The sequence below is a fragment of the Mercenaria mercenaria genome, chromosome 18 (genome assembly GCF_021730395.1).
Source record: "Mercenaria mercenaria strain notata chromosome 18, MADL_Memer_1, whole genome shotgun sequence".
In the NCBI taxonomy this organism is placed as follows: domain Eukaryota; kingdom Metazoa; phylum Mollusca; class Bivalvia; order Venerida; family Veneridae; genus Mercenaria; species Mercenaria mercenaria.
The window spans coordinates 62,384,970-62,412,498 of NC_069378.1; the positions used below are offsets into that span (position 1 = coordinate 62,384,970).

Here is a 27,529-nt window from a genome sequence, read left to right on the forward strand (position 1 = left end):
CTGAAAAGAAAGTTTAATTTCATCCAATAATCTTGAACTTTAACCCTTATTTTTATTCAGCATAAAAATAAAGAAAAATTATATGTAATAGAAAAACCTGAATTTCCGTTTAAAGTAAAAACAAGTAAGAAAAAAGTAGTCATAATGTAGTGTATTGTAGTGGGGGTGGGGCGGAAACTACTGTTTTGATAAAATAAAAAAAAAAATCATTACTACAATACAATAGTCTTACTCAGTCAGCATTACTAACTATGATAGGTCACATAATGTGGTGCCATATTAAACAATATCGTACTATAATCTTAATGAGAAACCGCCCTGCACATAATTGCCAAATCTTTTTCTATCAAACTATAGTATGATTTATTAAGTCAGTACTAATGTATTACTTAGACAAAGCCTTTTTTTGTTCCAACTTTACCAATATACAATGTAGATGACATTTTGCTGTTACGAGTTATAAATGAGCCGTGCCATGAGAAAACCAACATAGTGGGTATGCGACCAGCATGGATCCAGACCAGCCTGCGCATCTGCGCAGTCTGGTCAGGATCTATGCTGTTCGCTAACAGTTTCTTTAATTCTAATAGGCTTTAAAAGCGAACAGCATGGATCCTGACCAGACTGCACGGATGCGCAGGCTGGTCTGGATCCATGCTGGTCGCAAAGCCACTATGTTGGTTTTCTCATGGCACGGCTCAAAAATATTTTCATGAAATTTGGCTGCTGATCAATTTAAGGTACGCATTATGTTTTTTTTTCGCATTTTATTTCCCATACAAATGCTGGATATAAACAATATTTAGTGATTTTGAGGTGAACGTAACATTATCAAAATTTCAACTGGATAAATAGAAAAGTAGTGAATGATGCGTTTATATTCGGTTTGATCAGGTATTATTCGGAGGAAAGGTACAGAGCATTTATTTTTTTTATAAAAAAGTCTGAATATGTGATATTGATTTGCATAAATTAAGATTAAAATTCTATTTCAAGTATTGTTGTGTTTGAAAGTTATAAGCACCCAGCAATAAAACAGGGTCTCTAATTTATGACTTCTACACTTGTGCACTAGTAAAGTGCATGTTTGTTGAATGTGAAAAGGTTTTAAAAAGTAACATGTGTGTCTGTATAATTTACAACCTGGTTCTTTATATTGTACGATAAAAATACTGTGATATTATTTGTGCTTAGTCACAGGTATTCATTTTTTTTTTTATTACTGTATACCTCTGAATAATCATAATTTTTTATATTATTTTAATACCCTTACAGAAGCAAGCCTCTGTGGCGTACATGCTGCGTATTTGCTGTGTATATGCCGCGAACACAGTAGTACGCCAGAGGAGTACATTTTACATACACCGCATGCCGCGTACATGCCGCATACTATTTCGTTGAGTACACAGCATGTACGCAGGAGGTCACTAGTACACTTTAAGTACGCAGCACAGACTCTGAAAATTTAAGGAGTACACTGCATGTACGCAGGAGGGACTTGTACAAGAAAATAGTACACTGCATGTACACCGCAGATACTTTGAAATTTGTGCAGTACACTTCATATACGCGGGAAAGACTTGTACAATTTCTTTTGGCATTTATACTTATTTTTTTTTTTATAAGTTAAAGTCTGAAGTAAACTTCATATACGCGGGAGGGACTTGTTCATTTTCTTTTGGTGTTTATACTTTGAATTTTTTTAGGTAAAAGTCTGAAGTACACTTCATGCAGGAAGGATTTGTACATTTTTTTTTTGGAAGCAAGAACTTGATTTCCGAGTAACTTTTATCTTAATAGCATAGAATAGTTCAGATTACCGGTATTCTGAACAATGAAAATTTGCCAAACTATTTGCAATGTTCAAATTTTGTGAAGCTTACATCTTAGTGATTTCTGAGCTGCACCTTGCATGCAGTGTAAAAATATATTCTTTTTCATTTTGAATTAATCCTGGAGCTTTCTAACTTGGATAATTGAAAAGCCTTATTTGAACTTCGTTGCATTACATTTTGTAATACATGAAATAATTACCAAGATAATGCCTCAACAGTGCCCGAATGAGAATAATTAATAGCTCTCACTGTTATTTGAATACTCTTATGCAAAACACCATTCTATCATGTTTTATAAAGGCTTTAATGCTCATTATGTTAACTCATTAGGGCCTCACCAAATTAAAAAGTTGTTCATCGGATTTGCCGCTCGTATATTTTCAGAACGTTTTTGGCTAATTGCGCTCGCCTCATTGGAAAAAATCGATCCAAAATTTTTTGGTGCGCTGCTTTTTACGGACGTAAAAGTGTATAAATGCTTATATAATTCCAGTCCTAGATTGTTCTCAGATGGATTTTAATCAAAATAAATTCATACTACGCACACATAGTCTATAATAAATCATAACACTTATATTTAGTTCCATTAAAGTTGTTTCCCCTTGATGCAGTTACGCCATTTTCTTTAAATGTTTACCAAATTACATGCTACAAAAATTGATTTATTTCATTGAAAAGTGGATGAAGAAAAGCATACTAATTTATTTGATACCATCAATCTACATTATTTTGGTAAGGGTAAATACTTATTGATGCATGTCACTTATCTTTTTTCTGTTTTTTTTTCTGTCCAAATGATCAGCATTTGCATACGGAAGTTGGTGGGGTAAGGAATTTACATTATCACAGCAGTTTCGCCACATTAGAGTACACAGCATGTATGCAGCAGGAGTACACAGCATGTATGCCGCAGGACTCGGGCCAGGAGTACACAGCATGTACGCCGCAGGAGTACACAGCATGTACGCCGCAGGGGTAGTACACCGCAGGCTCATTTACATTTGCATGTGAAAAGTGTATGTGCCGCATATATGCTGCGTACTATTTCCCGCATACTAAATTCCTCCAGCGTACATCCTATGTACTATGTAGTCCACAGCATGTACGCAGCAAGTAGTACGCGGCAGAGCTCATTTGCATGTCAAAAGTGTACTACAAACGTACTATCGGTGTATGTGCGGTGTATATCCTGCGTACTATTTAAAGCCCTTGATTTCAGTACACATCATGTACGCATCATATACGCTGTATGTACACAGCAAGAGTACGCAGCAGGCCTTTTTCTTCTGTAAGGGTATATAATTGTTTAATTTCCTGTTCATGGATTTCGTAGTTTTGGATGTTATGTCCAAAAAAAGCTATTTTATGAGGATGTGAAATCATGGATTTTAACTTTGGATGATAACATGATTGTATGGAAATTTCTTTTTTTCATCATGATTTAATTTTGTTGATTGATGTAACCTTAGGAAATCCACAGAAAGTTAGTCCCGCATGAATTTCATAACATCACTGAGCCAGTGGGGCAATTTAGTTTTGAACCAATTGTTTACAAGGCAATTCATTGATGCAAGCATCAAAGACACGGCCAAGTGTTGTGTCTGAAGTACATTTATTGCAATATGAGAAATCACCTAATAATTACTTTATTAGTCTGACTGGCTACAAGTTATCAACATTAGCACATAAAACAATATATGTTATAAACTGTTTAAAACATGAAGAATAAACATGATAGAAAAGTTTTACCATGCAATACAAATCCTCTATCTGCAATGACATTAACATTGCGAGTAGGTTGTCCCTTTACATACAAAATTAAAGTAATTATTTCACTAACTAAGGTCATCTCCTGTGAAAAGTTCTTATATGCAGGAGCGTGTGTATGAAGTTTCACAGAAATGCAGTTTGTTGGGAAATGAGGAAATGTTGAAATTATTTTAAAGCTGTGGTTTCATGTAATGTAATGAGTGTTTTCTATTTACTGTTGAAGTTTTATGGACCTTAGTCACCTACATTATAGATTTCAGAATGCAGATTATACCCAGCAATTTACTGTTTCCCTTGACAAAAACAATCAAAAATTTTGTCCAAGAAAAGAATGATATAACATAAATAATCTCTGTATTGCCCCTATTCACAAAGCATGAATCTTTCTTATATACTTTTGAATTCATAGAATTCATTTTTTTTCCGGACGAACGATAAACTTGTAGTCTTCGTTGAACTGTAAGGTTACTAGGAGTATGTCAGTGTCTAGTTCAAATCTAACATTACAAGAAATTTAGAAAGCATAATAACCCACTGCCAAAGTGTAGAAAATATTTCAATGAAAATGTTTTTTGTTTTTTTTATTTTATTTTTTTGTCAGGAATGGACAAATACAAAAACTATCTATTAAATTAAAAACAAAAAAGAAAAAAAAAGCAAGTAACAAGATAAAATAAAACCAGAGTATCTGACTAGTCATATAAGATCAATGAACATATAAATTCAACAAGGAATTCTATTTTAAAGTCACTGATGCTTTGATAAGTTATGGTCCCATGGCTTTTAATATTTCGATCTAACCACATTTAAAGAAGTATTAACTTGTCACTGACAAATTCAGCCAAGTGCTCTATTGCACACCTTAGTTGACAGTGTATATCTGTAAACAATGAGTAGATCTATATGACACATAAGCAAAAAAAAAAAAGAAAGAAAAAAAAAAAAAAAAAAAAAATAGAAATAGGAATTTGCAAGTGTGCGCATTCTGAAATTACATCACTGTACCTATCAACAAAGAAAATAAGACAAAAAGGTTAAAAATAAGTTAACAGCGGCACTTCCTTCGTTCATTTCAACATATCTATGCTTATTGATTCCTGTATTTACTTTGTAAATACGTTTTTTCCAAGGAATTTTTATGCAGGCAATTGTAATTTTCCATATTTTTTTTTTAATATTCTCTCCGAAGTTGTAAAATACACGAACGCTCCCTTGTCCAGGCGATTCACGCTTTACAGTAAGGTATATCTGCGGTGTGTTCTATTTATAGAAAATGAGATAGGTAAGTAGGTCATGCTAAGAATAGAAATAGAAAACTTGACTTACAGAGTAACCTCCCTTATCAATAAATCGGATCAACATTTTTGACGAAATTGTAAATAAAAAAATATGTTCTGCTCTACAAATAAGGAGAGGAAAGACAGATAGCATTGTTTTAAATCACATAATAAGTTGCATTACATACATTTTTTATGTTTTCTTTTTGCCATTTTTTGTTTATTCACTAAAATGTATTGTGCAATATCTTTGATCCTTTTACAAACTATTCACTGTGTTCAGTTTATCACTCCGAAACTATTCATTACCATCTTTACAGGGTCTGAAATAAAAGTGTATCCCATGTACTCGACGCCGCCTTCAGGGCGGCGTCGAATAAATAATGAGTTAATGATATATACACAGTCAGATAGTACGATGCTGGTGGGTTATGATACAAACAGAAGGAAAAATTCTCATTCAGTTTTTGACTCATCAATAAATTTACTTTGTGTTTTTTTTTTCATATACTTCATATTTTTCTGTAAATAATAATACCCAATTCATCTATGGGACATTTCTTCAATTTTGTTGAAGAATCATAACTTTAATATGAAATAAGGCAATGCCTCGACCGGGAATGACGTTACAGTCCATCAGCTTGCCTAAAAATATTTGATAGTATATCTCATTTGGTAGATACCGCATGTTACCATAGAGGGATTCATCCTGATTTTTTGTCGCAAGAAAATCGGTAGGATCGATTCCCTATTATATACAGTTCTCCTTTCCAACAATATGAGTCACTGTAAATTGCTGACAATGACAATTATTTTATTTTCTCATTTCAGCTCCATCTCTGTTGCAAATTATCTTCCCTTGGATTATTTGAAAGAAGTTTCCAGTGTGACCAAGAGTTTTATCGAGGTATTTCATAATCTTAATAGTCAGTAGATATCTTTAAAATTTTGTCTCAAATCGGCGTAACATTGTTATTATAAACCGACAGTTGCTTTGCTGGCCAAATTTCAGGATGTTTTTTGTTTTTTTTACATATTTTTCGAAACAAAAAGAAATCTGACATATTTTCACATAATCAGTTATTCTTCTTGGCCATTTTCATATGAAAATCCTACCCATCCCATTGTCAAAAGAAGTTACCTATATATACTTCTTCATTTTCTTCTATGTAAATATGTAAATTAGACTGACTTAATTTTTCAGGATGATGTCCGAGAACTACCTGTGAAATTTGACAACAAAAGTGAACCCTGGTAAGTTAGCTATTTTGTCTTGACGTGTTGCCCTGGTTTTGCTCAGAATACAGTTGAACCTGTCTGAGCGGTCACCTCTATTAAGTAGCCACTTGCTTTAAGCAGTCAGTCAGCTTACTTACAAAATTGACTTTCTGTTATAATTTCAACCTCTGTCAAGCAGCCACCTGCCTATAGCAGCCAGATTATGCTGCTCCCTTGGTTGGCTGCTTTACACAGGCTTGACTGTATAGAATACAGGACTAATAATCAGAATGTTGTGAGTGTGATTCCTGAGTGAGGCATTGATCTACATGGCCAGTTGACAGAGAACAACATGTGTTAAGACATTTGGCCTCATTCATGAGAGGAAGCTGCCTAAGTTACTTGTGATATCATGGAAGAATTTTCATCTTGTATACACATAATTGTATCCTAAGTTTTCATTTTTCCTCTAGTTTTTAAGCTACCCACCTTTTCTTTAGGCCTAAAAGAAAATTCTTTATTTCCGGTAACATGCTACAAAAAATTAGGGTAGGTAGGTCGGAAAATTTTTTTTGGGAAATTTTTTTTATTAAGGGAGACTTTTCGGAAATTATTTTTGTGTCAAAAAATGAATACAAATAAGGGGGTTAGAGCATCAGTAAGTTGATTTCTAACATCACTGGCCATGTTTAAAGCATAAAAAGTGCAGTTTTGCAACTTTTTGTTAAAAAGTTAAAAAAAAATTATCCAAGGCCATAAAAACATTTAGGGTCGGGCCCAAAATTTAGGGTAGGTCGGGATACCGGAAACGAACAATTTTTTTTTTTTACGCCTTAATGCTTTTACAAAAAGTAATATAGTAAATCTATATAAAGATAAGTTCTAAGACAACACCGCCTCGGTAGCCTAGTGGTAGAGCATCCGCTTTGAGAGCGGGCCGTCGTGGGTTTGATCCCTGGCTGCACATACCAAAGATGTAAAAAATGGTACTAGTAGCTTCCTCGCTTGGCACTCAGCATTAAGAGGATAGTGCTAGGACTGGTCAGCCCGGTGTCAGTATAATGTGACTGAGTGGGGTATCATGTCACGTGTCTACGGCGTGATATTCCAGTGAAGCAGCACTATAAAGTTGGGCATTGTGCTCACTGCTACAAGTAGACACCGTCGTTTATATGATTGAAAAATTGTTGAAAAAGACGTTAAACCCGAACACACACACATCCAACAAAAAAATGAACATATCGTGTCAGTTTTCAGAGATTATGTTTAAAGCGGCTTAAAATTCTACATCAGTTCTTGATATTTTCTTAAATCCATTTATAATGTCCATGTGTATATCAAAATATTGAAAATTTTAACTGATAACCAACAAAGGCTCTGTTCAAAACTGTAAAAGCGCTAAGACAGCATCTTTTAAACTTTAGACTGCTAAATTTCTAAAATGGACTACAACTCACACTTCCATCATTCAATTTGGGCAGTACCATTTATTATTTGAAGGGGTGTTCATTGAAAGTTTACAGAATGAAAAGCCAACAGTGCAGACCATGATCAGCCTGCACGGATGTGAAGGCTGATTTTTGTCTGCACTGGTCGCAAAGGTAGAATCATTTACCGCCAGCAGGCTAAAGATGAATTAACCACTTATATTACAGGTTAGACATATGTAAACTTAAACAGTATTCTGTTGACATTGTTGATCGTCGTCGACAACGCCTGGAAGAAGAAGTCATTGCACAATTGAAGAAGGTGACACAGAAAGCATCTACAAAGTTTGTAATATTTGTTGAAGGAAATACAACAAAGGTCATTCGGAAGGATTTTGCAGATAAGCTACTGGTCTGGGCAAAAGGAAAACAAAAATTAAAATTTGGCGTCAAAACTGCAGATATTACTTCATTGTTAGCAGGTAATTGTATGTTGGTTGTTGTAGTTTAACCCAATTATAAGTCATGTATTGACTTTCCAGCGTTCAGTGGTGGAGGAAGACCCCTAGGCATAGCTTCTGCAGCCTGCGGGGCAGCTGATTCACATGAAAGAAGTTTTGAATCTCCATAGATGAGTGGCAACTTATGTAAAGCCAACAACCTGTTGACCGTTAAGTCAATGTATTTAGTCTTAAGTCTGTTTTTTTATGCCCCCGAAGGGAGGCATATAGTTTTTGAACCGTCTGTCAGTCTGTCGGTCTGTCAGTCTGTCCGCAATTTTCATGTCCAGTCCATATCTTTGTCATCGATGGATGGATTTTCAAATAACTTGGCATGAATGTGAACCACAGTAAGACGACATGTCGCGCGCAAGACCCAGGTCCGTAGCTCAAAGGCCAAGGTCACACTTAGACGTTAAAGGTCATTTTTCATGATAGTGCATTCGTGTCCGGTCCATATCTTTGTCATCGATGGATGGATTTTCAAATAACTTGGCATGAATGTGTACCACAGTAAGATGACATGTCGCGCGCAAGACCCAGGTCCATAGCTCAAAGGCCAAGGTCACACTTAGACGTTAAAGGTCATTTTTCATGATAGTGCATTCGTGTCCGGTCCATATCTTTGTCATCCATGGATGGATTTTCAAATAACTTGGCATGAATGTGTACCACAGTAAGACGACGTGTCGCGCACAAGACCCAGGTCCGTAGCTCAAAGGTCGACGCTAAAGGTCATTTTTCATGATAGTGCATTCATGTCCGGTCCATATCTTTGTCATCCATGGATCGATTTTCAAATAACTTGGCATGAATGTGTACCAAAGTAAGACGACGTGTCACGCGCAAGACCCAGGTCCGTAGCTCAAAGGTCAAGGTCACACTTAGACGTTAAAGGTCATATTTCATGATAGTGCATTGATGGGCGTGTCCGGTCCATATCTTTGTCATTCATGCATGGATTTTAAAATTATTGGGCATGAATGTGTACCACAGTAAGACGACGTGTCGCGCAAGACCCAGGTCCGTAGGTCAAAGGTCCTAAAGTCTAACATCGGCCATAACTATTCATTCAATGTGCCATCGGGGGCATATGTCATCCTATGGAGACATCTCTTGTTTTTACCAGTAAAATACCATAAAACTGTAATAATCTTTTATGCATTAAATTTTTTGTTTTTGTACAAGAAAGGATTTTTTTGCAGGAACATAAATTCCTATAAAGGCAAAATAAATTGAAGTTATTTGTTTGCTGGATTTTAATTTCATAAATTGACACAACTGCCAGTAACATAATCCACAAAAATTAGTCTCCCATGAAAATAAAGGGGAGGTGGAGGGTCCCCAGCTGTAGACTGGTCTGAAGCCACAGCTACATTGCTTGTAGCAAATAAGAGGATTCCCAGATTCCGCTCACTTCATATTTGAGCTGCACCATGGGAAAACCAGCATAGTGCATTTGTGATCAGCACTGGTCAGGATCCATGCTGTTCGCTAACGGTTTCTCTAAAAGCAATAGGCTTTGAAAGCGAACAGCATGGACCCTGACCAGACTGCACAAATGCGCAGGCTGGTCTGGTTCCATGCTGGACGCAAACACACCATGTTGGTTTTCTCATGTTGTGGCTCAATTGCTTCAGCACAAAAGAACCAGAGCAGCTTCTGGAATGTCTTCTATATAATATCTTACACTATCCTCCCACCAAAATGTTTAACTGTCTTCTTGAGGAGTCACCCATATGGGATTCCTGTGGTGAATATAAGTCTAAATACAAAGAAACAACATTGCCAGCAGACTTGCACCAGTGGTCTTCCATCACCACAAAAGCTGAAAAATTGTGATCTTAATTTTGCTCATGTTAGGCCTAAAAAAAAACCTCTTTGTTTCCGGTAACATGCTCAAAAAAATCAGGTAGGTCGGAAAAAAAATTTTTTGGGGGGGGAATTTTTTTTTATTATGTGAGACTTTTCGGAAATTATTTTTGTGTCAAAAAATGAATACAAATAAGAGGGTTATGCCTTCAGAGCATCAGTAAGTTGATTTCTAACATCACTGACCATGTTTAAAGCATAAAAAGTGCAGTTTTGCAACTTTTTGTTAAAAAGTTGAAAAAAATATTCTCCAAGGCCATAAAAACATTTAGGGTCGGGCCAAAAATTTAGGGTAGGTCAGGATACTGGAAACAAAAAAATTTTTTTACTCCTTACTTAAAACCCAACAAAAAAATCATAAATTGGTGTTCAGATAGGTTTTCATACAATTTAAACTTAAGGTTATTCTTTCCTTCCGCTTTAAAGATGTATGCTAGAGTCTCTGTTTAAGAGATGGGCAATTTTTCTCAATTATAGAATTTCTTCAAATTTTAACAAAGATATGCAATAAAATTCATAGGTCACATGACCATCACCACTATTACAGTTATCTGCCCTTGAAATGTTTTTTTTTGCATATTTTTGTTTCTTAAATGATTGTCCTTCAATATAATTATTACGCAGCAAAATTTCACCCAATTTCTTCTAACTGATAATATGTAATAACTAGTATTTTTTATTGTTAGACTTACACATTTTCTTTCAGAATATATGTTATGTAAAACCAAACTATTATTGTTTATCAACTGATATTGTGACAGTCTTCCTTCTTAAATATTTTAGGTTAAGGAGTCCCCAAAGGAGGAATAAAATTAATCAACATTATTTAGTATATAACAGTATTTTGAAAATCAGACATATTTAGTTACCAAAAATAATATTTTGTAGTAAATGTGTTAAATGCATTTTGTGCTTAAAACGCTTTAGACTTTGCAGTACATACTCCAGATATTTTCATTGCTATGTTTATTTTCATTTCCATGCCAACTCTACCATATACAATACAGGCCTTAACAAGAATTATACAATTTTCATACCTTGTGACATAACTAATTGTTGCTTACTATTTTAACTGATACTATCTAAGGTTTGAGGTGACATTTATCACCAACAAAATTGTCTGGACAAATAAACTAATTTTTATTCTTACATGGTAAGACCATTATGTCAACTAATATTGTATAAGCTGGACAAAACATTATTGTTCCAAAGAGACACATTAAATTGTCACCTACCCTAGAATTACTTTTGAATTAGATACATAGTCATAAATTATGCTGTTTTGATTTATCTATAGCCTTAAGAGTTACAGGCTCAAGCTGCCAATATACTGTCACTTAAACTGACCAATCAGTTTACCTATTTTTGTTATCCAATGATGTTACATCTTATGAATATTCATTGTTAATGTTGCATTTATATTTCAATGTTTGTCACCTGTAATAAGTTTTGTTTTTAACCTCGATGGTGTTCCATCAGATCAGTGGTTGTCCACATTGGAAATTTCTAAGTTAATTTATTATTGTTATTGGTGTTCCAATAGAATAAATAAACAGTGTTACTGTTGTTTGAAATTCAGCGAACAATAAAATACGGAAAGTCACAGTGGTGTTCCATTGTACATCTCATTCCCGCACACAGCTTCTTAATAATTGGTGGAAGAATTCGCGGTAGACAACTTTTTAGCTTGTCTAACTTTCCTGGTACCTCAGGTTACAATTTTTGAACTGTGTGTGGAACTTTTATTTGCCAAGTGAGAAGATCTGGAAATTCCCCAACAAAAAGAGACAATGGCTACAAATTCAAAATGTGATAAATGTGGACTTGTTCATCGTAGACATACGTGTGTGGCTATGAATGCAAGGTGTTTTAAATGTCACCAGTATGGACATTTTGCCAGGACCTGTACTTCCAAGGACATATACTGCAGTAAAAATATCTCCTCGAGCCTTGAAAGAAAGAAAATACGGGACTCCCTGAGAATGACAGCTTTCATCAACAGGAAAGATTCTGAAAACCTTCCATTCCACGACACAGACGTAGAAGATCTCCTTAAACTTTCTTTTAACTCTTTACTGCGAATGAAGCCACAATGCAATGTCATCTATGAGAAATCAATTGAACAACTACAATCTACAATAGATGGACAACAGTCATGCATCTCTTTCCTAAGACTTAACAATGTAGACATGAAACATACAGTTCAAGAAGCATTAAAACAAACTGAAAACTTAAAAAGAGAAAACAAACAAGCAAAATCTGAGCTTAGTCGTAAACGGACATATGCAAACCTCCTGCTTGAGAAACTGGAGAAGTCCAACAAGGACCTGCAGGCTGCAAAGGATCATGCTGCAAATGCTAGAAATGAAACTTTCTTTTTTCGTAAAAGATTTGTTGAACAACAATTCTTAACATCAAATCTGGAGCAAGAAGCTGAAGTTTTAAAACAAAAAATTGATGAACTTGAAAATTTTAACAGGACACTGTCCCAGAACATCAAATTACTGGAAAAAGAAGTGACTGAAACAAATGAAACAAGTTATGAAAATGTGATTGAAAAACTGGACCCAGTTTTTAGGTCAGCCACAAAGCAGTTGAAAGAGCTATCATCTCAATATTCAGAAATGTGGCATGGGAAACCAGCTGATGTCATAAAGTTTCACTGCAAGAAATGTGGGAGTGCATGTTACCATCCAAGAGACTATTGTAATGCAAAGGGAATTAACTGCCACATTTGCAAAAAATCAGGACATTTCACATTGTTGTGTAGGAAATTTAGAACAGTGGATTTTAAATAGTGATTTAAGATAATAAGTAAAGCAATTTTTTCCTGTACATTCAAATAAATATGTAACAAGTTTGGGGTCCAAACTTAAATTAGCAGGGGAGAGTTATTACGCAGCAAAATTTCACCCAATTTCTTCTAACTGATAATATGTAATAACTAGTATTTTTTATTGTTAGACTTACACATTTTCTTTCAGAATATATGTTATGTAAAACCAAACTATTATTGTTTATCAACTGATATTGTGACAGTCTTCCTTCTTAAATATTTTAGGTTAAGGAGTCCCCAAAGGAGGAATAAAATTAATCAACATTATTTAGTATATAACAGTATTTTGAAAATCAGACATATTTAGTTAACAAAAATAATATTTTGTAGTAAATGTGTTAAATGCATTTTGTGCTTAAAACGCTTTAGACTTTGCAGTACATACTCCAGATATTTTCATTGCTATGTTTATTTTCATTTCCATGCCAACTCTACCATATACAATACAGGCCTTAACAAGAATTATACAATTTTCATACCTTGTGACATAACTAATTGTTGCTTACTATTTTAACTGATACTATCTAAGGTTTGAGGTGACATTTATCACCAACAAAATTGTCTGGACAAATAAACTAATTTTTATTCTTACATGGTAAGACCATTATGTCAACTAATATTGTATAAGCTGGACAAAACATTATTGTTCCAAAGAGACACATTAAATTGTCACCTACCCTAGAATTACTTTTGAATTAGATACATAGTCATAAATTATGCTGTTTTGATTTATCTATAGCCTTAAGAGTTACAGGCTCAAGCTGCCAATATACTGTCACTTAAACTGACCAATCAGTTTACCTATTTTTGTTATCCAATGATGTTACATCTTATGAATATTCATTGTTAATGTTGCATTTATATTTCAATGTTTGTCACCTGTAATAAGTTTTGTTTTTAACCTCGATGGTGTTCCATCAGATCAGTGGTTGTCCACATTGGAAATTTCTAAGTTAATTTATTATTATTATTGGTGTTCCAATAGAATAAATAAACAGTGTTACTGTTGTTTGAAATTCAGCGAACAATAAAATACGGAAAGTCACAGTGGTGTTCCATTGTACATCTCATTCCCGCACACAGCTTCTTAATATAATTATTCAAAGTTTGAAGAAATTCTGTTATTGAGGAAAATTTTGCCCATCTCATTTATACAGGCTTTAAGGTAGTTCTGCACATTAGGATCGGAATTTTTTCTACAATGTAGAATTCGATTAAATTCTGATTTTTCAAAACTTCAGAATATACTAAGAAAATTCAGCAAATAAAAAAGATAGGGTCGTGTGCTTGATTTTTTGCTAGAATGATTTGAAAAATTTCGACCTCATGCATTTTTTCATAATTAGAGTCTATGGGGAAAACGCAGTTTTCATAACATTTTCGCGAATAGAAATTTTTCTACAATGTAGATTTTTATGAAACTTCTCACAGTCGTAAATAAACATATGGCCTATAATATGGTGAAATAAAATGTATTGGTCCGTGTGCGTATTTTTGAGATATGTGGCTATGATTAAAGTGAACCACCTATTTCAAGCTAATTTTAAGACATTATTTTGAATTATTTAGCGTGTGAGATGTTTTATTATCATATTTTAACTTTAGAAAGATAGTAACAGTGACATTTTAATACATTTACTCACAGGCTGTCCTTCATTCACAAACTGGTTTTCGTTTCCATACGCCGAATCCAGGCATTATTCTATGTTTTCCGGATAAATGACATTCCGCCATCACTTCCGGTTTATCAAAAGTGCAGAACTACCTTAAATCAGTTTCCCATTCAGGTAACTGTTGAATGTCATTTTATTTTTACCAGTGTCCATAAATAGCCACAAAACTGAAATATCCTGGATTCAAAGTGAGGAAACATCAATATGGTTGTGGAATCACAAGATAACGACATAAAAGGAAATTGTTAATGCTTTTGTACCTCTTAATTATTTAAATGGGAGAAGTAATTTATTGGGGATTACAGTCTTTTCAAGAGGAGATTTAGCAAGACATAGATACAATAAAATCTGAGAGTGGATCAATTATTTCAAGTTGTTAATTAAATGGGGATGTAAAGTGACAACTGGAGTAAGATGTGGATTGGAGGTATTTAATGTTAAGATTTTTAAGAATTTTTTAAACCCTTCATTCACATCTTTTGGTCAGAAAATCTTGCGTTTTGTTGTTATTGTTGTTGTTTTTATTTTTTAAGGAAGCTTTTTTCATACTATAAGTTACGATGATTTGAGCTTTAGCCAAGCTTTCAAGAGACAGTCTGTAATGGTACAACATTATACCTTCTCTACTATATCCCACTTAGCTGTTTTTCTGGTTAAGATGCGTTTTAGTTGGAGGTTTCACAGTACTTGTTAATTTTGTATGTTCTTTCCAGGCAAAGATTCTTAAAATTAAGAAAATGCTTTCAAATAGTTTGAACGAGTTGCATTAAATATCCTCTCAAATATTATTGATGTATCTTTTTAGCTCATCTGATTTTTGAAAATATTCTATGAGGTATTGTTGACACTTATTTTGGTCTGTCTTTTCTCACAAATTTTAAACTATTAGAGCTACAGCTTTGAAACTTTGCACACTCATTTATCATCATTAGATGACTATGTAGACCAAGAACCGTAACTATCCTGCATTTTGCCACAATTATGGCCCTTTTTGTACTTAAAAATTCTGAACTATAACCCTTTTCTTACATACTCGCTACTGTCCAGCACATGCAGAGTGATGACACCCATAGGCAGTGTTCTTGTTTGATATTTTTTATCACTTGATATAAATGTTAACAGATATAAAATTTTGATGTTCGTTGGAAGGCATACCCCTTTAGATAACTATTTGTGCAACAGTATGGATAAAAGATTGATTCTAGTGTGACAATTTCCCCTGACCTCAGTTAATATTTTATTACCTTTGTCTTTGAATGACACTGTATATAGATGACCAGTGGTGAAAGATCAATAGTACTGGTCACCTGGTATGTTTAGTAACTGATCAGACAGGCTATTTATAGTAACAGTACTAAGAACTAAGTCATGAAACACTCTTGCACAAATGTCTGTTAACAGATTATTGGTTTTAACTATTTTATAAAAAAATGACCAACCTTCTGGAGTGTGGCAAAGAGTTTTATAATGAATTGGTTTACAGTTCATAAGTAGCTATCTAAATAGGGAATTTGTATATACAAGGTAAGATAAAAGCTTATGGTTAAAACTTTTTTTTTTTCATAAAACCTAGGAAGACATAGAACTGATTTGTGTATCATTAGAGAACAGTACATTTTCCATTACCTGCTTTCCAAGAAAGCTCGATCACAAAATGATTAAAAAAATAGAAAGAAAATGAGCTGCACCATGAGAAAACCAACATAGTGCATTTGCAACCAGCATGGATCCAGACCAGACTGCATCTGCTTTTTATCCACAGCGCACGGGCAATTAATTTACAGAAATTTGGCCATATTTGAAGTAATTTTTGAAGTGATTTTTAATAAAATCAAGAAATAATATACAACTGATGCATAAGATCATGTACTCGTTACGTTTATCGGCTGTTTTATGTGTGTTTTGGGGCCTTATATGGCTTTTTACCCGCCGATTGAAAATGTTCAAAATGGCGGCGGCTTACAATATTATTGTAAACAACAGTGGGATATTAACGCTACGATTGGCTGAAGTTTGACAAGCGTGTAGGCGGGGCTGACAACGGATTTATTGGTCATTTAACCTAGAATATGCATCAAGTTTTACAACTTTAAGTAAACAAATTACAACACTCTGAAAAACTCGGCGATTCGGATTTCGCCCGGAGGCGATAATTAGGCGAAGTGGCCGACTTTACAGCGACGATATCGCTCAAATCGCCTTGTATTATGATCCCTGGCATGACTTATATAGGGATTTAAATATATTTTCTAGTAAAATGCCAGTCAATGATATTAAACATTCATTTACTAATAGTTGTTCTGAAAGGTAGTGTTCAGTTTCAGTCTCCTATATATTCAGAGGAACAGAGGAAACTACCAGATGGTTTTGGTGTTTGAAGTCTAGACCACTGAATTTCTTTTTAGCCCACCATCATCAGATGGTGGGCTATTCAAATCACTCTGCGTCCGTGGTCCGTCGTCCTTCCGTCCGTCCGTCCGTCCGTCCGTCCGTCAGTCCGTCCGTCCTTCCGTCCGTTAACAATTTCTCGTTATCGCATCTCCTCACAAACTAACTGGGGGATTTTGACCAAACTTTGTCAGAATGATGTATTGGTACCCTAGTTGTGTCCCCCTGAAAATCAGACTGGTTCAACAATTTTTTAGTAAGTTATGGCCCTTTGTTTATTTCTATAATTTACATAGATTTATATAGGGAAAAACTTTGAAAATCTTCTTGTCCAAAACCACAGAGCCTAGGGCTTTGATTTTTGGTATGAAGCATCATCTAGTGGTCCTCTACCAAGATGATTCAAAATATTTCCTTGGGTCTAATATGGCCCCGCCCCGGGGGTCACATGGTTTATATAGACTTATATATAGGGAAAAACTTTGAAAAACCTCTTGTTCAAAACCACAGGGCCTAGGGCTTTGATATTTTGTATATGACATCATCTAGTGGTCTTCTACTAAGATTGTTCAAATTATCCCCCTAGGGTCAAATATGGCTCCGCCCCGGGGGTCACATGGTTTACATAGACTTACATAGGGAAAAACGTTGAAAATCTTCTTGTCCAAACCACAAAGCCTAGGGCTTTGGCATTTGTAATGTAGCATCATCTAGTGGTTCTCTACCAAGTTTGTTCAAATTATCCATCTAGGGTCAAATATGGCCCCGCCCTGGGGGTCACATGGTTCATATAGACTTATATAGGGAAAAGATTTTAAAATCTTCTTGTCAATAACCTACAACATTCAAATTTGGACCACATGTATGGTTTTGAGTGGCAAGATGAACCTTGACATGAGTTGACCTTGATTTTGACCTAGTGACCTACTTTCACATTTCTGTAGCTACAGCCTTCAAATTTTGACCACTTGCATAGTTTTGTGCACTGAAAAAAACTTTGACCTTGACTTTGACCTAGTGACCTACTTTCACATTTTTGAAGGTACAGGCTTCAAATTTGGACCGCATGCATAGTTTTGTGTTCTGAATTGGAATTTGACCTTGATTTTGACCTACTGACCTACTTTCACATTTCTCAAGCTACAGCCTTCAAATTTGGACCACATGCATAGTTTTGTGTACCGAAACAAACTTTGACCTTTACATTGACCTAGTGACCTACTTTCACATTTTTGAAGATACAGGCTTCAAATTTGGAACACATGCATAGTTCTGTGTTCCGAAATAAAATTTGACCTTGATTTTGACCTAGTGACCTACTTTCACATTTCTCGAGCTACAGCCTTCAAATTTGGACCACATGCATAGTTTTGTGTACCGAAATGAACTTTGACCTTAAGATTGACCTAGTGACCTACTTTCACATTTCTGTAGCTACAGGCTTCAAATTTAGACCACATGCATAGGATTGTGTACCGAAACAAACTTTGACCTTGACATTGACCTAGTGACCTACTTCCACATTTTTGAAGGTACAGGCTTTAAATTTGGACCACATGCATAAATTTGTGTTCTGAAGTGTAATTTGACCTTGATTTTGACCTAGTGACCTACTTTCACATTTCATCCTTGAAATTGATCTAGTGACCTACTTTCACATTTCTCAAGCTACAGCTTTCGAATTTGGACCACATGCGAAGTGTTGTGTATGGAAATGAAATTTGACCTTGAGCTAGTCAGTAAGTCTTGAAATTTGGAACACTCAAAAATGGCACATTGGTGGGCGCCAAGATCACTCTGTGATCTCTTGTTTCTTTATATTTTAAAGGTTCTCTTTCATGTTTGAACACTGAATTAAAATCGGACTATAATAAGTGTTGGATGAAATTCGCATTGTTCTTTTTGTCAGAGAACTGAGAGAAATTACATTTTATTGTAATTTTATAATGAATTTGATGATTACCTGTTCATAATCTTAATAAAGATTAAAGTGTTTTAATTGTTAAGAAAAATCAATAGGTTTTATGAGGAATGGGATTTGGTCTTACCCAGATTGAGGAAGGGGCTTTTGTCTGAGATATTTTTGTCTGTATTTTGAAAAGAACAGTTACTGTAGCTTATTGTTAACAATGTCATTGTTTTCAATTCAGCAATGTGTATCTTTTTACTTCAGAGGCACGCTCTGACACAGATAGTAAAGCTGTCGACAGTTCATCACAGAAAAGAAAAAGTAAGTTGTCGTTATTATATATTTTTTTTAAAGCAACCTTTTATAAATGTTAAAATAAAAAAAATCATGAATTTGGGAATCCATGCAGAAATGAACAAGGCATTTTTTGTATATTCCTATTTGTTATTAGTTGTGTAAGTGCAGTTTATTAAATAATACACAGAGAAATTTAAAAAAATGTATCCGGTAGTGAACATTTGAAATATAAAATGACAAAAGTTTAAATATTCCAATTAACTCTGTTGAAATATATTCAGGTTTATGTACTTTTGAGATAGTTGATGTTTATGTCTTTCAAATCCAATAGTAATAAAGCTATTAAAATTTTCTGCTTTTTACCTATTCTTTATATGATTTTCAGGTTAAATTTTTAAGTGCACACATAGGCATGAATCAAGCTGCCTACATTTTAACAGATTTTTTTATTAAATTTTTAAGCATACACACAGGCATGAATCAAGCTGCCTACATTTTAACAGATTTTCTGGTTAAATTTTTAAATGTACACATAATCATGAAACAAGCTGCCTACATTTTAACAGATTTTCAGGTTAAATTTTTAAGTGCACACATAGGCATGAAACAAGCTGCCTACATTTTAAGAGATTTTTTGGTTGAATTTTTAAGTGTACACACAGGCATGAATCAAGCTTTCTACATTTTAACAGACATAAAATTTGAAATATCAAAAGTTGCTTATTAAAAAATGAAAAAAAAAATGCAATTTACAGAATCTGATGCTGCTGCTTCTAAACAAACCAAAGCTGAATCTTCTGTGAAGGAGGAGGAAAAGGTTTTCTTTGATTCCGAGGGACTGTTAGAGATATACCCCTCGGCAGTGGGGAAAGCCCTGCAGGATCTCAAACACAAGAAGGTACTAGGACCTGAGGAGATGAGGCTGCTCAAAGAACAGGAACTCCTGAAGAAGGACCCTATAATAGCCCCTGATGGTATGCATATTACAAAAATAATGAATATTTACAATGCAGCTTTTTGAGAACATTATAGTGCTAGGAATAAAAAAAATGTTTAAGAGACGTTAATGCTTTAGAGTTATTAATTTACTTATAACTTTGTCTACCTAAGGAAAGAAAATACAATGATTTATTTTAGAGGCTTTGACCAGGCTTTGACCAAATTAGCATGGAATTTTCTATGCTTTTACCAAATTGGGGAGGTAAGGATTCTTGGATTTCAAATTTCCAAAATAAAATGAATGGGGATTTCTAATATTTGCTGGGATTTAATTTTGTGGATTTATCAAAATTGGTAACTGTAGGTCAGATATATTTCATGTCACTTACTATAAATATTAAACATTTTTTGTTACTAAGAATCAGTATAACCTCTCTTAAAAACACTTCCAATAAGCAAACACCTCTTTACTAAGGGAGATAGTTTTTCATTTCCTATAGGCCCTTCTTAATATAAAAGATCAAATACCTTCAAGTTAAATTCAGGGAAAAGAAATGATCATCATATAGAAACCAGACTGGCTGGACTACAGTGAAAAACAAACTCAACCATTGTGGAGAAATAACAAAGCATTTAAGTTTAAATGTTTAAGTTGGCTGAAGTTTGTGTATTTCTGATAAAATTTTATTTGACTGCGAACTTCATTTTCGAAAATACAAAAAAAAATGTTGTATAAACATACCTGGAAATCACTCACTGACACACATCTCGCCTGATTTTAACTACCCAATTCATCTTTGGAAAATTCATTAAAATTCAAATTAAAATAACATCAGTCATTTGAATTACACTTTGGAACTCAGTAAAAGTAATTAATCATTAAAGTTTGTGTGTTTTTCTATCTGATCATAAACAGTGTACTTTTAACACTGGAAGCAGTAATTACCTGCGGCCTTCAGGCCGCGCAACAAGTAGTGTAGCACATGGGGAATGGGTGATATCACATGACTTTTTACTGATATGTGATTGGTTTATCGCATTTATGGAACGCCATTTTCGCAATATAGCTATATGAGCTATATGATATATAGAGAAATGCTTGTGATCTGAATTCCTCATTCATTATTTCATATAATTTATTCAAACTTTCAGCAATGATCAATATTGATACTTAGTTGTGCATAAGAGATTTTTAAATGCTAGATTATGGTTCTGTGTTGTTTTACTCTATATGTCAATGACGTCCAGGTGAAAGCATGAATCACATTTGTGACAGCTCTAGTAAAGTGTTTCAATAGTCAAGGAATGTGACCAGTTGAGATAAAAGCTATGTTATACATAAAAGGGAAATATAGTTATTTTGCTCAAAACAATGACTTTCAGAATTAAGAAATACCAAAGAGCTATAAAAATAAATTTAGATTAGATTAAAAATAGATTATCTCCTGTTTCGATTCTGTGTATTTCATACTTATTTGGAAATGTATACTTCATAGATCTACTTGTAAAGCACGTAGAATGGAGTAATATTTCCTACATTAAAGCGTAATGGTACGATAAAAAAAACAAGCTCACTTTTCGCCCATAAATTACTTTTTAGACTGTGGTAACACAAACATCAATAACAATTTCAGGTCTGTTTAACTTCTGGCCGCAGAAAATCTTTCGACTTGTACTGCTCTGAGATAATGTTTACAACTGACCCATCTCAGCCTCGTTCTGGCAATGGAATGTAAAGCATGCATATAATTTGAGAAGGGGCTATTACATATTATTCTTAAATGAATTTCTCCTGAGTAATAGCCTGTATGCAACAAACACATTGCAAACATGTTTTAGTGTTCCCACAAAGATAGGTTGTGCTGTACAGTGAAACATTAAATTTAGCATCATAAATCAAGCACTGGAAGTTTTGAACTCCACAAAAGCCTGAATACCTCAAGTATTTTGTACTTTTAGTCAGTAAAGCCATATTATGCTATTGTTTTGCAATGGTTTTATCATCATTGATTGTTACAGACTTGCATGAATGTGAACTAGTACATAGCCAGTTTATTGGTAACAATTTTATAATCTAAGAAAATATGGTCATTATAAATAAGTTTTGAGAGTTTTCAGTAGATTTTATCAACTAAAAATATTTCTGCAATTAGAAATTTCTACAACATACATAATCACTTTAAAATTTCTTGCAGTTGCAGTTACCTTTTTCTAAATTTTTTCTAAATTTTCAAAAAAAAAATCTAATAAATCTGGAGGCATTCAGCTTTAATGCCTCTCTTTCAACAACAGCGAGAACAACAGGATGTTGATACGTAACCTGCTGTATACAGTCAAGCCTATGTTAAGCAGCCAGCCAAGAGAGGGACACAGTCTGGTTGATTAAGGCAGGTGACTGCTTAAGAGAGATTGAAATTGGAACTGAAAGTCAAATTGGAAAGCCAGATTCCTGGCTGATTCAGGCAAGCGGTTGCTTAATACAGGTGGCTGCTTAGGCAAGATATATTAAAACTATAATTTCAGTGTGTGTATATGTATTTTTCAGGGTATATTCCAAACTCAGTGATCAGGAAGAAGCTGAAGCCACCCAAGGTTGATGTGAGAAGAGCCGAAAAACCTTTCAAGTTGAAGCCTGTAAGTTACACATTTACGCTAGGCTTCATTTACAAAGGAAACAATCTGTGTTTAACCAGCATTATGAAATTTATTTGTGAATATCACTCTGAAGTTTATTTTAGGGATGAAAAAAATTACTGTTTTTGGCAGTGCTCAAAGTTCATACTCATAAATTTCTGGCTTAAGTAAATTCAAATGTAGTTTAAAATATAAACAGAGACCTGTGCGTGGAAGTTATTATACTGTAAAAATCATTTAATTTCATGGGCATGAAATTTCGCGGTTTTGGTCAAAACCGCAATATTGTTGGGGTATGACTTTGTGGATTTCAATGTTTGATCTTAAAATGTATGGGAATTTTACTTGTTCGTTGGGATTAAACTTGCTGGATTGACTCAACTACGAAATCCATGAAAATTAGTCCCCACAAATATAAGCCGGGCTGTGAGTTTCCTTGGCTATTCATTTTCTGGGGTTCTTCTTGCATGCCATTTTATAAAAATAATAGAAAAAAATAAAATAGAATTGATGGAATTGGATTTAAACCAAGCGCCTTTCGTAAACGGAAGTGGCATCATCATGGTAAAAATGTAAGCAGCCAAACGGAGTTCCAGTCTGGTTTTATTATCTGCACTGTAGCGTATCATCATATATTTCTTGTATATTACTTTTTGACATGAGAAACATCAGTTTATTTATTCCATTTTGCCCAAATACTAAGCTATTTTTCCCCAAATCACAGGCCTGGGCCCCTTTCCCTTCTGGTAAAAAAACCCTAATAAGGAACAAATTGCAGCTACCAAAATAAAAATTAGAACAGAAATCTGCTGAAGATGTGTATATTTTAGTTTGTTTTGATACTGTGTACGGCAGGAAAGTTATTAGTCTTAGGCTACCAACTAGATCAGTATGCCAGGACCCACAACACTGTGGTGGGAGACGTATTGATTTACTCCTGTCTCTGTGTGTGTGCATGTCTGTCTGTCTGTCACACATCTTATCCACACTCTAAGTTGTATATTTCTCATCTGATCTTCTCCGAACTTGAACAAAATGTGTTTGCCAGTAAGTCCTCAGCCAGTTTCGATAACTAGCCAAATTGGCCAAGGCACAACGGAATTATGGCCCTTGATTACCGAAAATTGCTCAGGTCTTGGGGCATAAATGACTCCTATACTTCTATTAATGTGAAAAGTAGTATACAAGTCATTTATGCCCCAAGACCTAATCATGTCAGATGATTAGGCAGCTGAGGTCTTGGTACATAGTTGACACATATGCTACTATACAGATGATTAGGCAGTTGTTCGAGACATGCACTTTTCTCAAAAGCTGCTCTATTTTTTTTTAGCTCACCTGTCACATAGTGACAAGGTGAGCTTTTGTGATCACCCTTCGTCCGTCGTCAGTCCGTGCGTGCGTCAACAATTTCTTGTCTGCACGATAGTGGTTTCATTTATGATTTTATTTTAACCAAACTTGCACACAACTTGTATCACCGTAAGATCTTGGTTCCTTTCTTGAACTGGCCAGATCCCATTATGGGTTCCAGAGATATGGCCCCTGAAAGGGCCAAAATCAGCTATTTTGACCTTGTCTGCACAATAGCAGCTTTATTTATGATTTGATTTTTACCAAACTGGCACACAACTTGTATCACCATAAGATCTTGGATCCTTTCTTGAACTGGCCAGATCCCATTATGGGTTCCAGAGTTAAGACCCCTGAAAGGGCCAAAATTAGCTATTTTGACCTTGTCTGCACAATAGCAGCTTTATTTATGATTTGATTTTTACCAAACTTGCACACAACTTGTATCACCATAAGATCTTGGTTCCTTACTTGAACTGGCCAGATCCCATTATGGGTTCCAGAGTTATGGCCCCTGAAAGGGCCAAAATGAGCTATTTTGACCTTTTCTGCACAATAGCAGCTTCATTTATGATTTGATTTTTACCAAACTGGCACACAACTTGTATCACCATAAGATCTTGGTTCCTTTCTTGAACTGGCCAGATTCCGTAATAGGTTCCAGAGTTATGGCCCCTAAAAGGGCCAGAATTAGCTATTTTGACCTTGTCTGCACAATAGCAGCTTCATTTATGATTTTATTTTAACCAGACTTGCACATAACTTGTATCACTATAAGATCTTGGTTCCTTTCTTGAACTGGCGAGATTCCATTATGGGTCTCAGAGTTATGGCCCCTGGAAGGGCCAGAATTAGCTATTTTGACCTTGTCTGCACAATAGCAGCTTCATTTTTGATTTGAATTTAATTAAACTTGCAAAAAACTTGTGTCGCCATAAGATCTCAGTTCCTTTGTTGAACTGGCCAGATCCCATAATGGGTTCCAGAGTTATGGCCCCTAAAAGGGCCAGAATTAGCTATTTTGACCTTGTCTGCACAATAGCAGCTTCATTTATGATTTGATTTTAACCAAACTGGCACACAACTTGTATCACCACAAGATCTTGGTTCCTTTCTTGAACTGGCCAGATTCCATCATGGGTTCAGAGTTATGGCCCCTTAAAAGTCCAAATTGGCTATTTTGGCTTTTGCAGCCATATAGAGACTTCATTTATGGTTTTATTTGATACAAACTTCCAAAATATCTTTAGCAACAATAAATCTTGGATTCCATGACAAATCAGATCAATGTAGGTTCCAGAGTTATTTTATATCTGATTACCTCCCTGATTGTAATCAAAATGGATTTATATCAGTAAGTACTTATAGGACTTATTTGAAATTTCATTATTGTCATTAGTTGGACTGAGCAATCAGGGTAGATAACTATGGACTGATTTTATGTCAAATTACCTCCCTTTATTTCAATTAAAATGGGTATATCTTCGTAACTAATGAAGATACTGATCTGAAATTTCATTTATGTCAACAGCTTTATATGGCAGATCCTTCTTTTGTTCACTTACAATATTTTCTTTTAATTACTCCCTTTTAGTTACTATTAAATAGCTTATTTTTAGTAACTTTTTTATTATTGGCTGTAGGGAAAAACCGAGACCACTTTTCTGTGGTACAACATGGATGGTACCTCCAATTTTTAGGTGTATTTTGACATATCTGTACCTTTTAAGAATTTTTTTTTTCTTTTTGGTTAAATTTCTTCCCTTTGTTGTTCCTGTCCTTTGGACTTAGATATTTTTTCTGAGGACAAGAAGTGCAATGATAACAGGTGAGCGATATAGGGCCATCATGGCCCTCTTGTTTATATACATTTTTTTTTTATAATTTCTCTTATATATTCTAACCAATCTTTCTTTACTCTGATTATTCCAATGTTTAGAGAGGAAAAGGGACATAATTATACAAAATTTGAATAGCCTCAGGAGTTATCTCCTGTGAACAAAACACAGGGTCTGAACACAGTCTAGAGAGCCATCTAAGCCGAGAGTTTTCCAGCACTGGGGAAAACACCGGAATTATCTGTATGGTAAAAAGGACATTTTGTTCTGTTGAGTGACTAATGTAGAGTTTCTCACAATGTAAAATACTCCTATTTAATATTTCAGGTACCGAAACCCAACCCCCAACACATGCCAGCATGGTGGGTATCAGAGGAAGACAAAGAGGGAACAACTCATGTAAATATTTTGAGCCGCGCCATGAAGAAACCAGCATAGTGACTTTGTGACCAGCCTGGATCCAGACCAGCCTGTGCATCCACGCAGTCAGGTCAGGATCCATGCTGTTCGCTTTCAAAGCCTATAGCAATTAGAGAAACCATTAGCGAACAGCATGGATCCTGACCAGACTGCGCAGATGCATAGGCTGGTCTGGATCCATGCTGTTCGTAAAGCCACTATGTTGGTTTTCCCATGGCATGGCTCTTTTCTTTATGTTAGTGATATACCACTGTAAAAGGGGGTAACTTTTGATTTGGATACTTTTAGTGGAACTATGATAAGTTTATAAGATTGTGACCTGTCATGCCAGAGATAGGCTGTTCTTACCCTATTTGCTTAAATTAGACAATATCCAAGAAAACTGACTTGTCACTCGCGTAATATGCTTTCAGCATTCATTGCAACCTTAATTAAGAAAGCAGCTTGTTTAAACCTAGAAAGTTTTGTTCTGGTAGAGATTCTTTTTGTCATAAAATATTTGTCATGGTAGACAAAATTATGCAGCTCTTTCCAGCGACAACAAAAAATAATTTAGGTTTTCTTTGAACTTGTATCATTGAATTATACTCATTGATTTAAAGCGTCTAGAATACCGAGTCATGAAGTGGGACGATTCACCATCGCCGACACCTAAATCAGAAATTTCCTCTGTATCATCTGTATCTCTGAAAAGCTTGATAGAATCTCCAGTAAAAAAATATATCGCCGAAGGCAGAAGTAAAACCATCAGTCCGAAATCGCCAAAATCCAAGTCTGAGTCGAAAAGTCGAAACCGATCTGTTTCTAAAAGCAGAAATGATACAACCCCAATTGAAAATGTGAAAAAGATGATTAAAGCAAATGATAAGAATAAAAAAGCAGGAAAGGTATTATGGTGTGCAGCATGACAAACTAATTTAACCCTTTCTTGTGTGATAACAAAGTGAACCCAGTGTACTGTAAAATCATTAAATTTCGTGGGCATGAAATTTCGTGGTTTTGGTCAAAACAGCAATTTCATGGGGGATTTAAACTTTTGAACATAAAATGAATGGGAATTTGATTTGTTGGTTAGGATTAAATTTTGTGGATTGAGTCAACCACGAAATCCATGAAAATTAGTCCTCCACAATTATTAATGATTTCACAGTATTATGGTCTTGACATTACCCTTTCTTTCTCTGCTGTAAGTTATTTCTTAAATAGGTTCAGGGTGAGTCATTTTGTTGGACTAGTAAATTACTAACGGGTGATTGTTGAATTTTGCTGAAATCTTGTCTCATATAAAATAATCTGTAAATTTTTCTTACAATGTAACGCACTAAGTCCAAAAATGTGAATGA

At 34.7% G+C, this 27,529-nt stretch overlaps 1 protein-coding gene across 11 annotated transcripts in view; it reads left to right on the top strand.

The window, feature by feature from the left end:
* The window catches only part of LOC123538280 (uncharacterized), a 196,310-nt gene that overhangs the window by 61,060 nt on the left and 107,721 nt on the right, over positions 1-27,529 (top strand). For 10 of the 11 annotated variants that reach the window (XM_053530386.1, XM_053530383.1, XM_053530378.1 and 7 more), the window contains exons 24-31: positions 5,714-5,789; positions 6,087-6,136; positions 7,756-8,009; positions 18,970-19,026; positions 19,758-19,976; positions 22,487-22,575; positions 26,094-26,165; positions 26,789-27,073. In XM_053530386.1, the coding sequence (XP_053386361.1) occupies positions 5,714-5,789; positions 6,087-6,136; positions 7,756-8,009; positions 18,970-19,026; positions 19,758-19,976; positions 22,487-22,575; positions 26,094-26,165; positions 26,789-27,073 (1,102 nt within the window). The remainder of the gene's footprint in view (positions 1-5,713; positions 5,790-6,086; positions 6,137-7,755; positions 8,010-18,969; positions 19,027-19,757; positions 19,977-22,486; positions 22,576-26,093; positions 26,166-26,788; positions 27,074-27,529) is intronic. The other variant, XM_053530385.1, reaches the window with a different exon arrangement.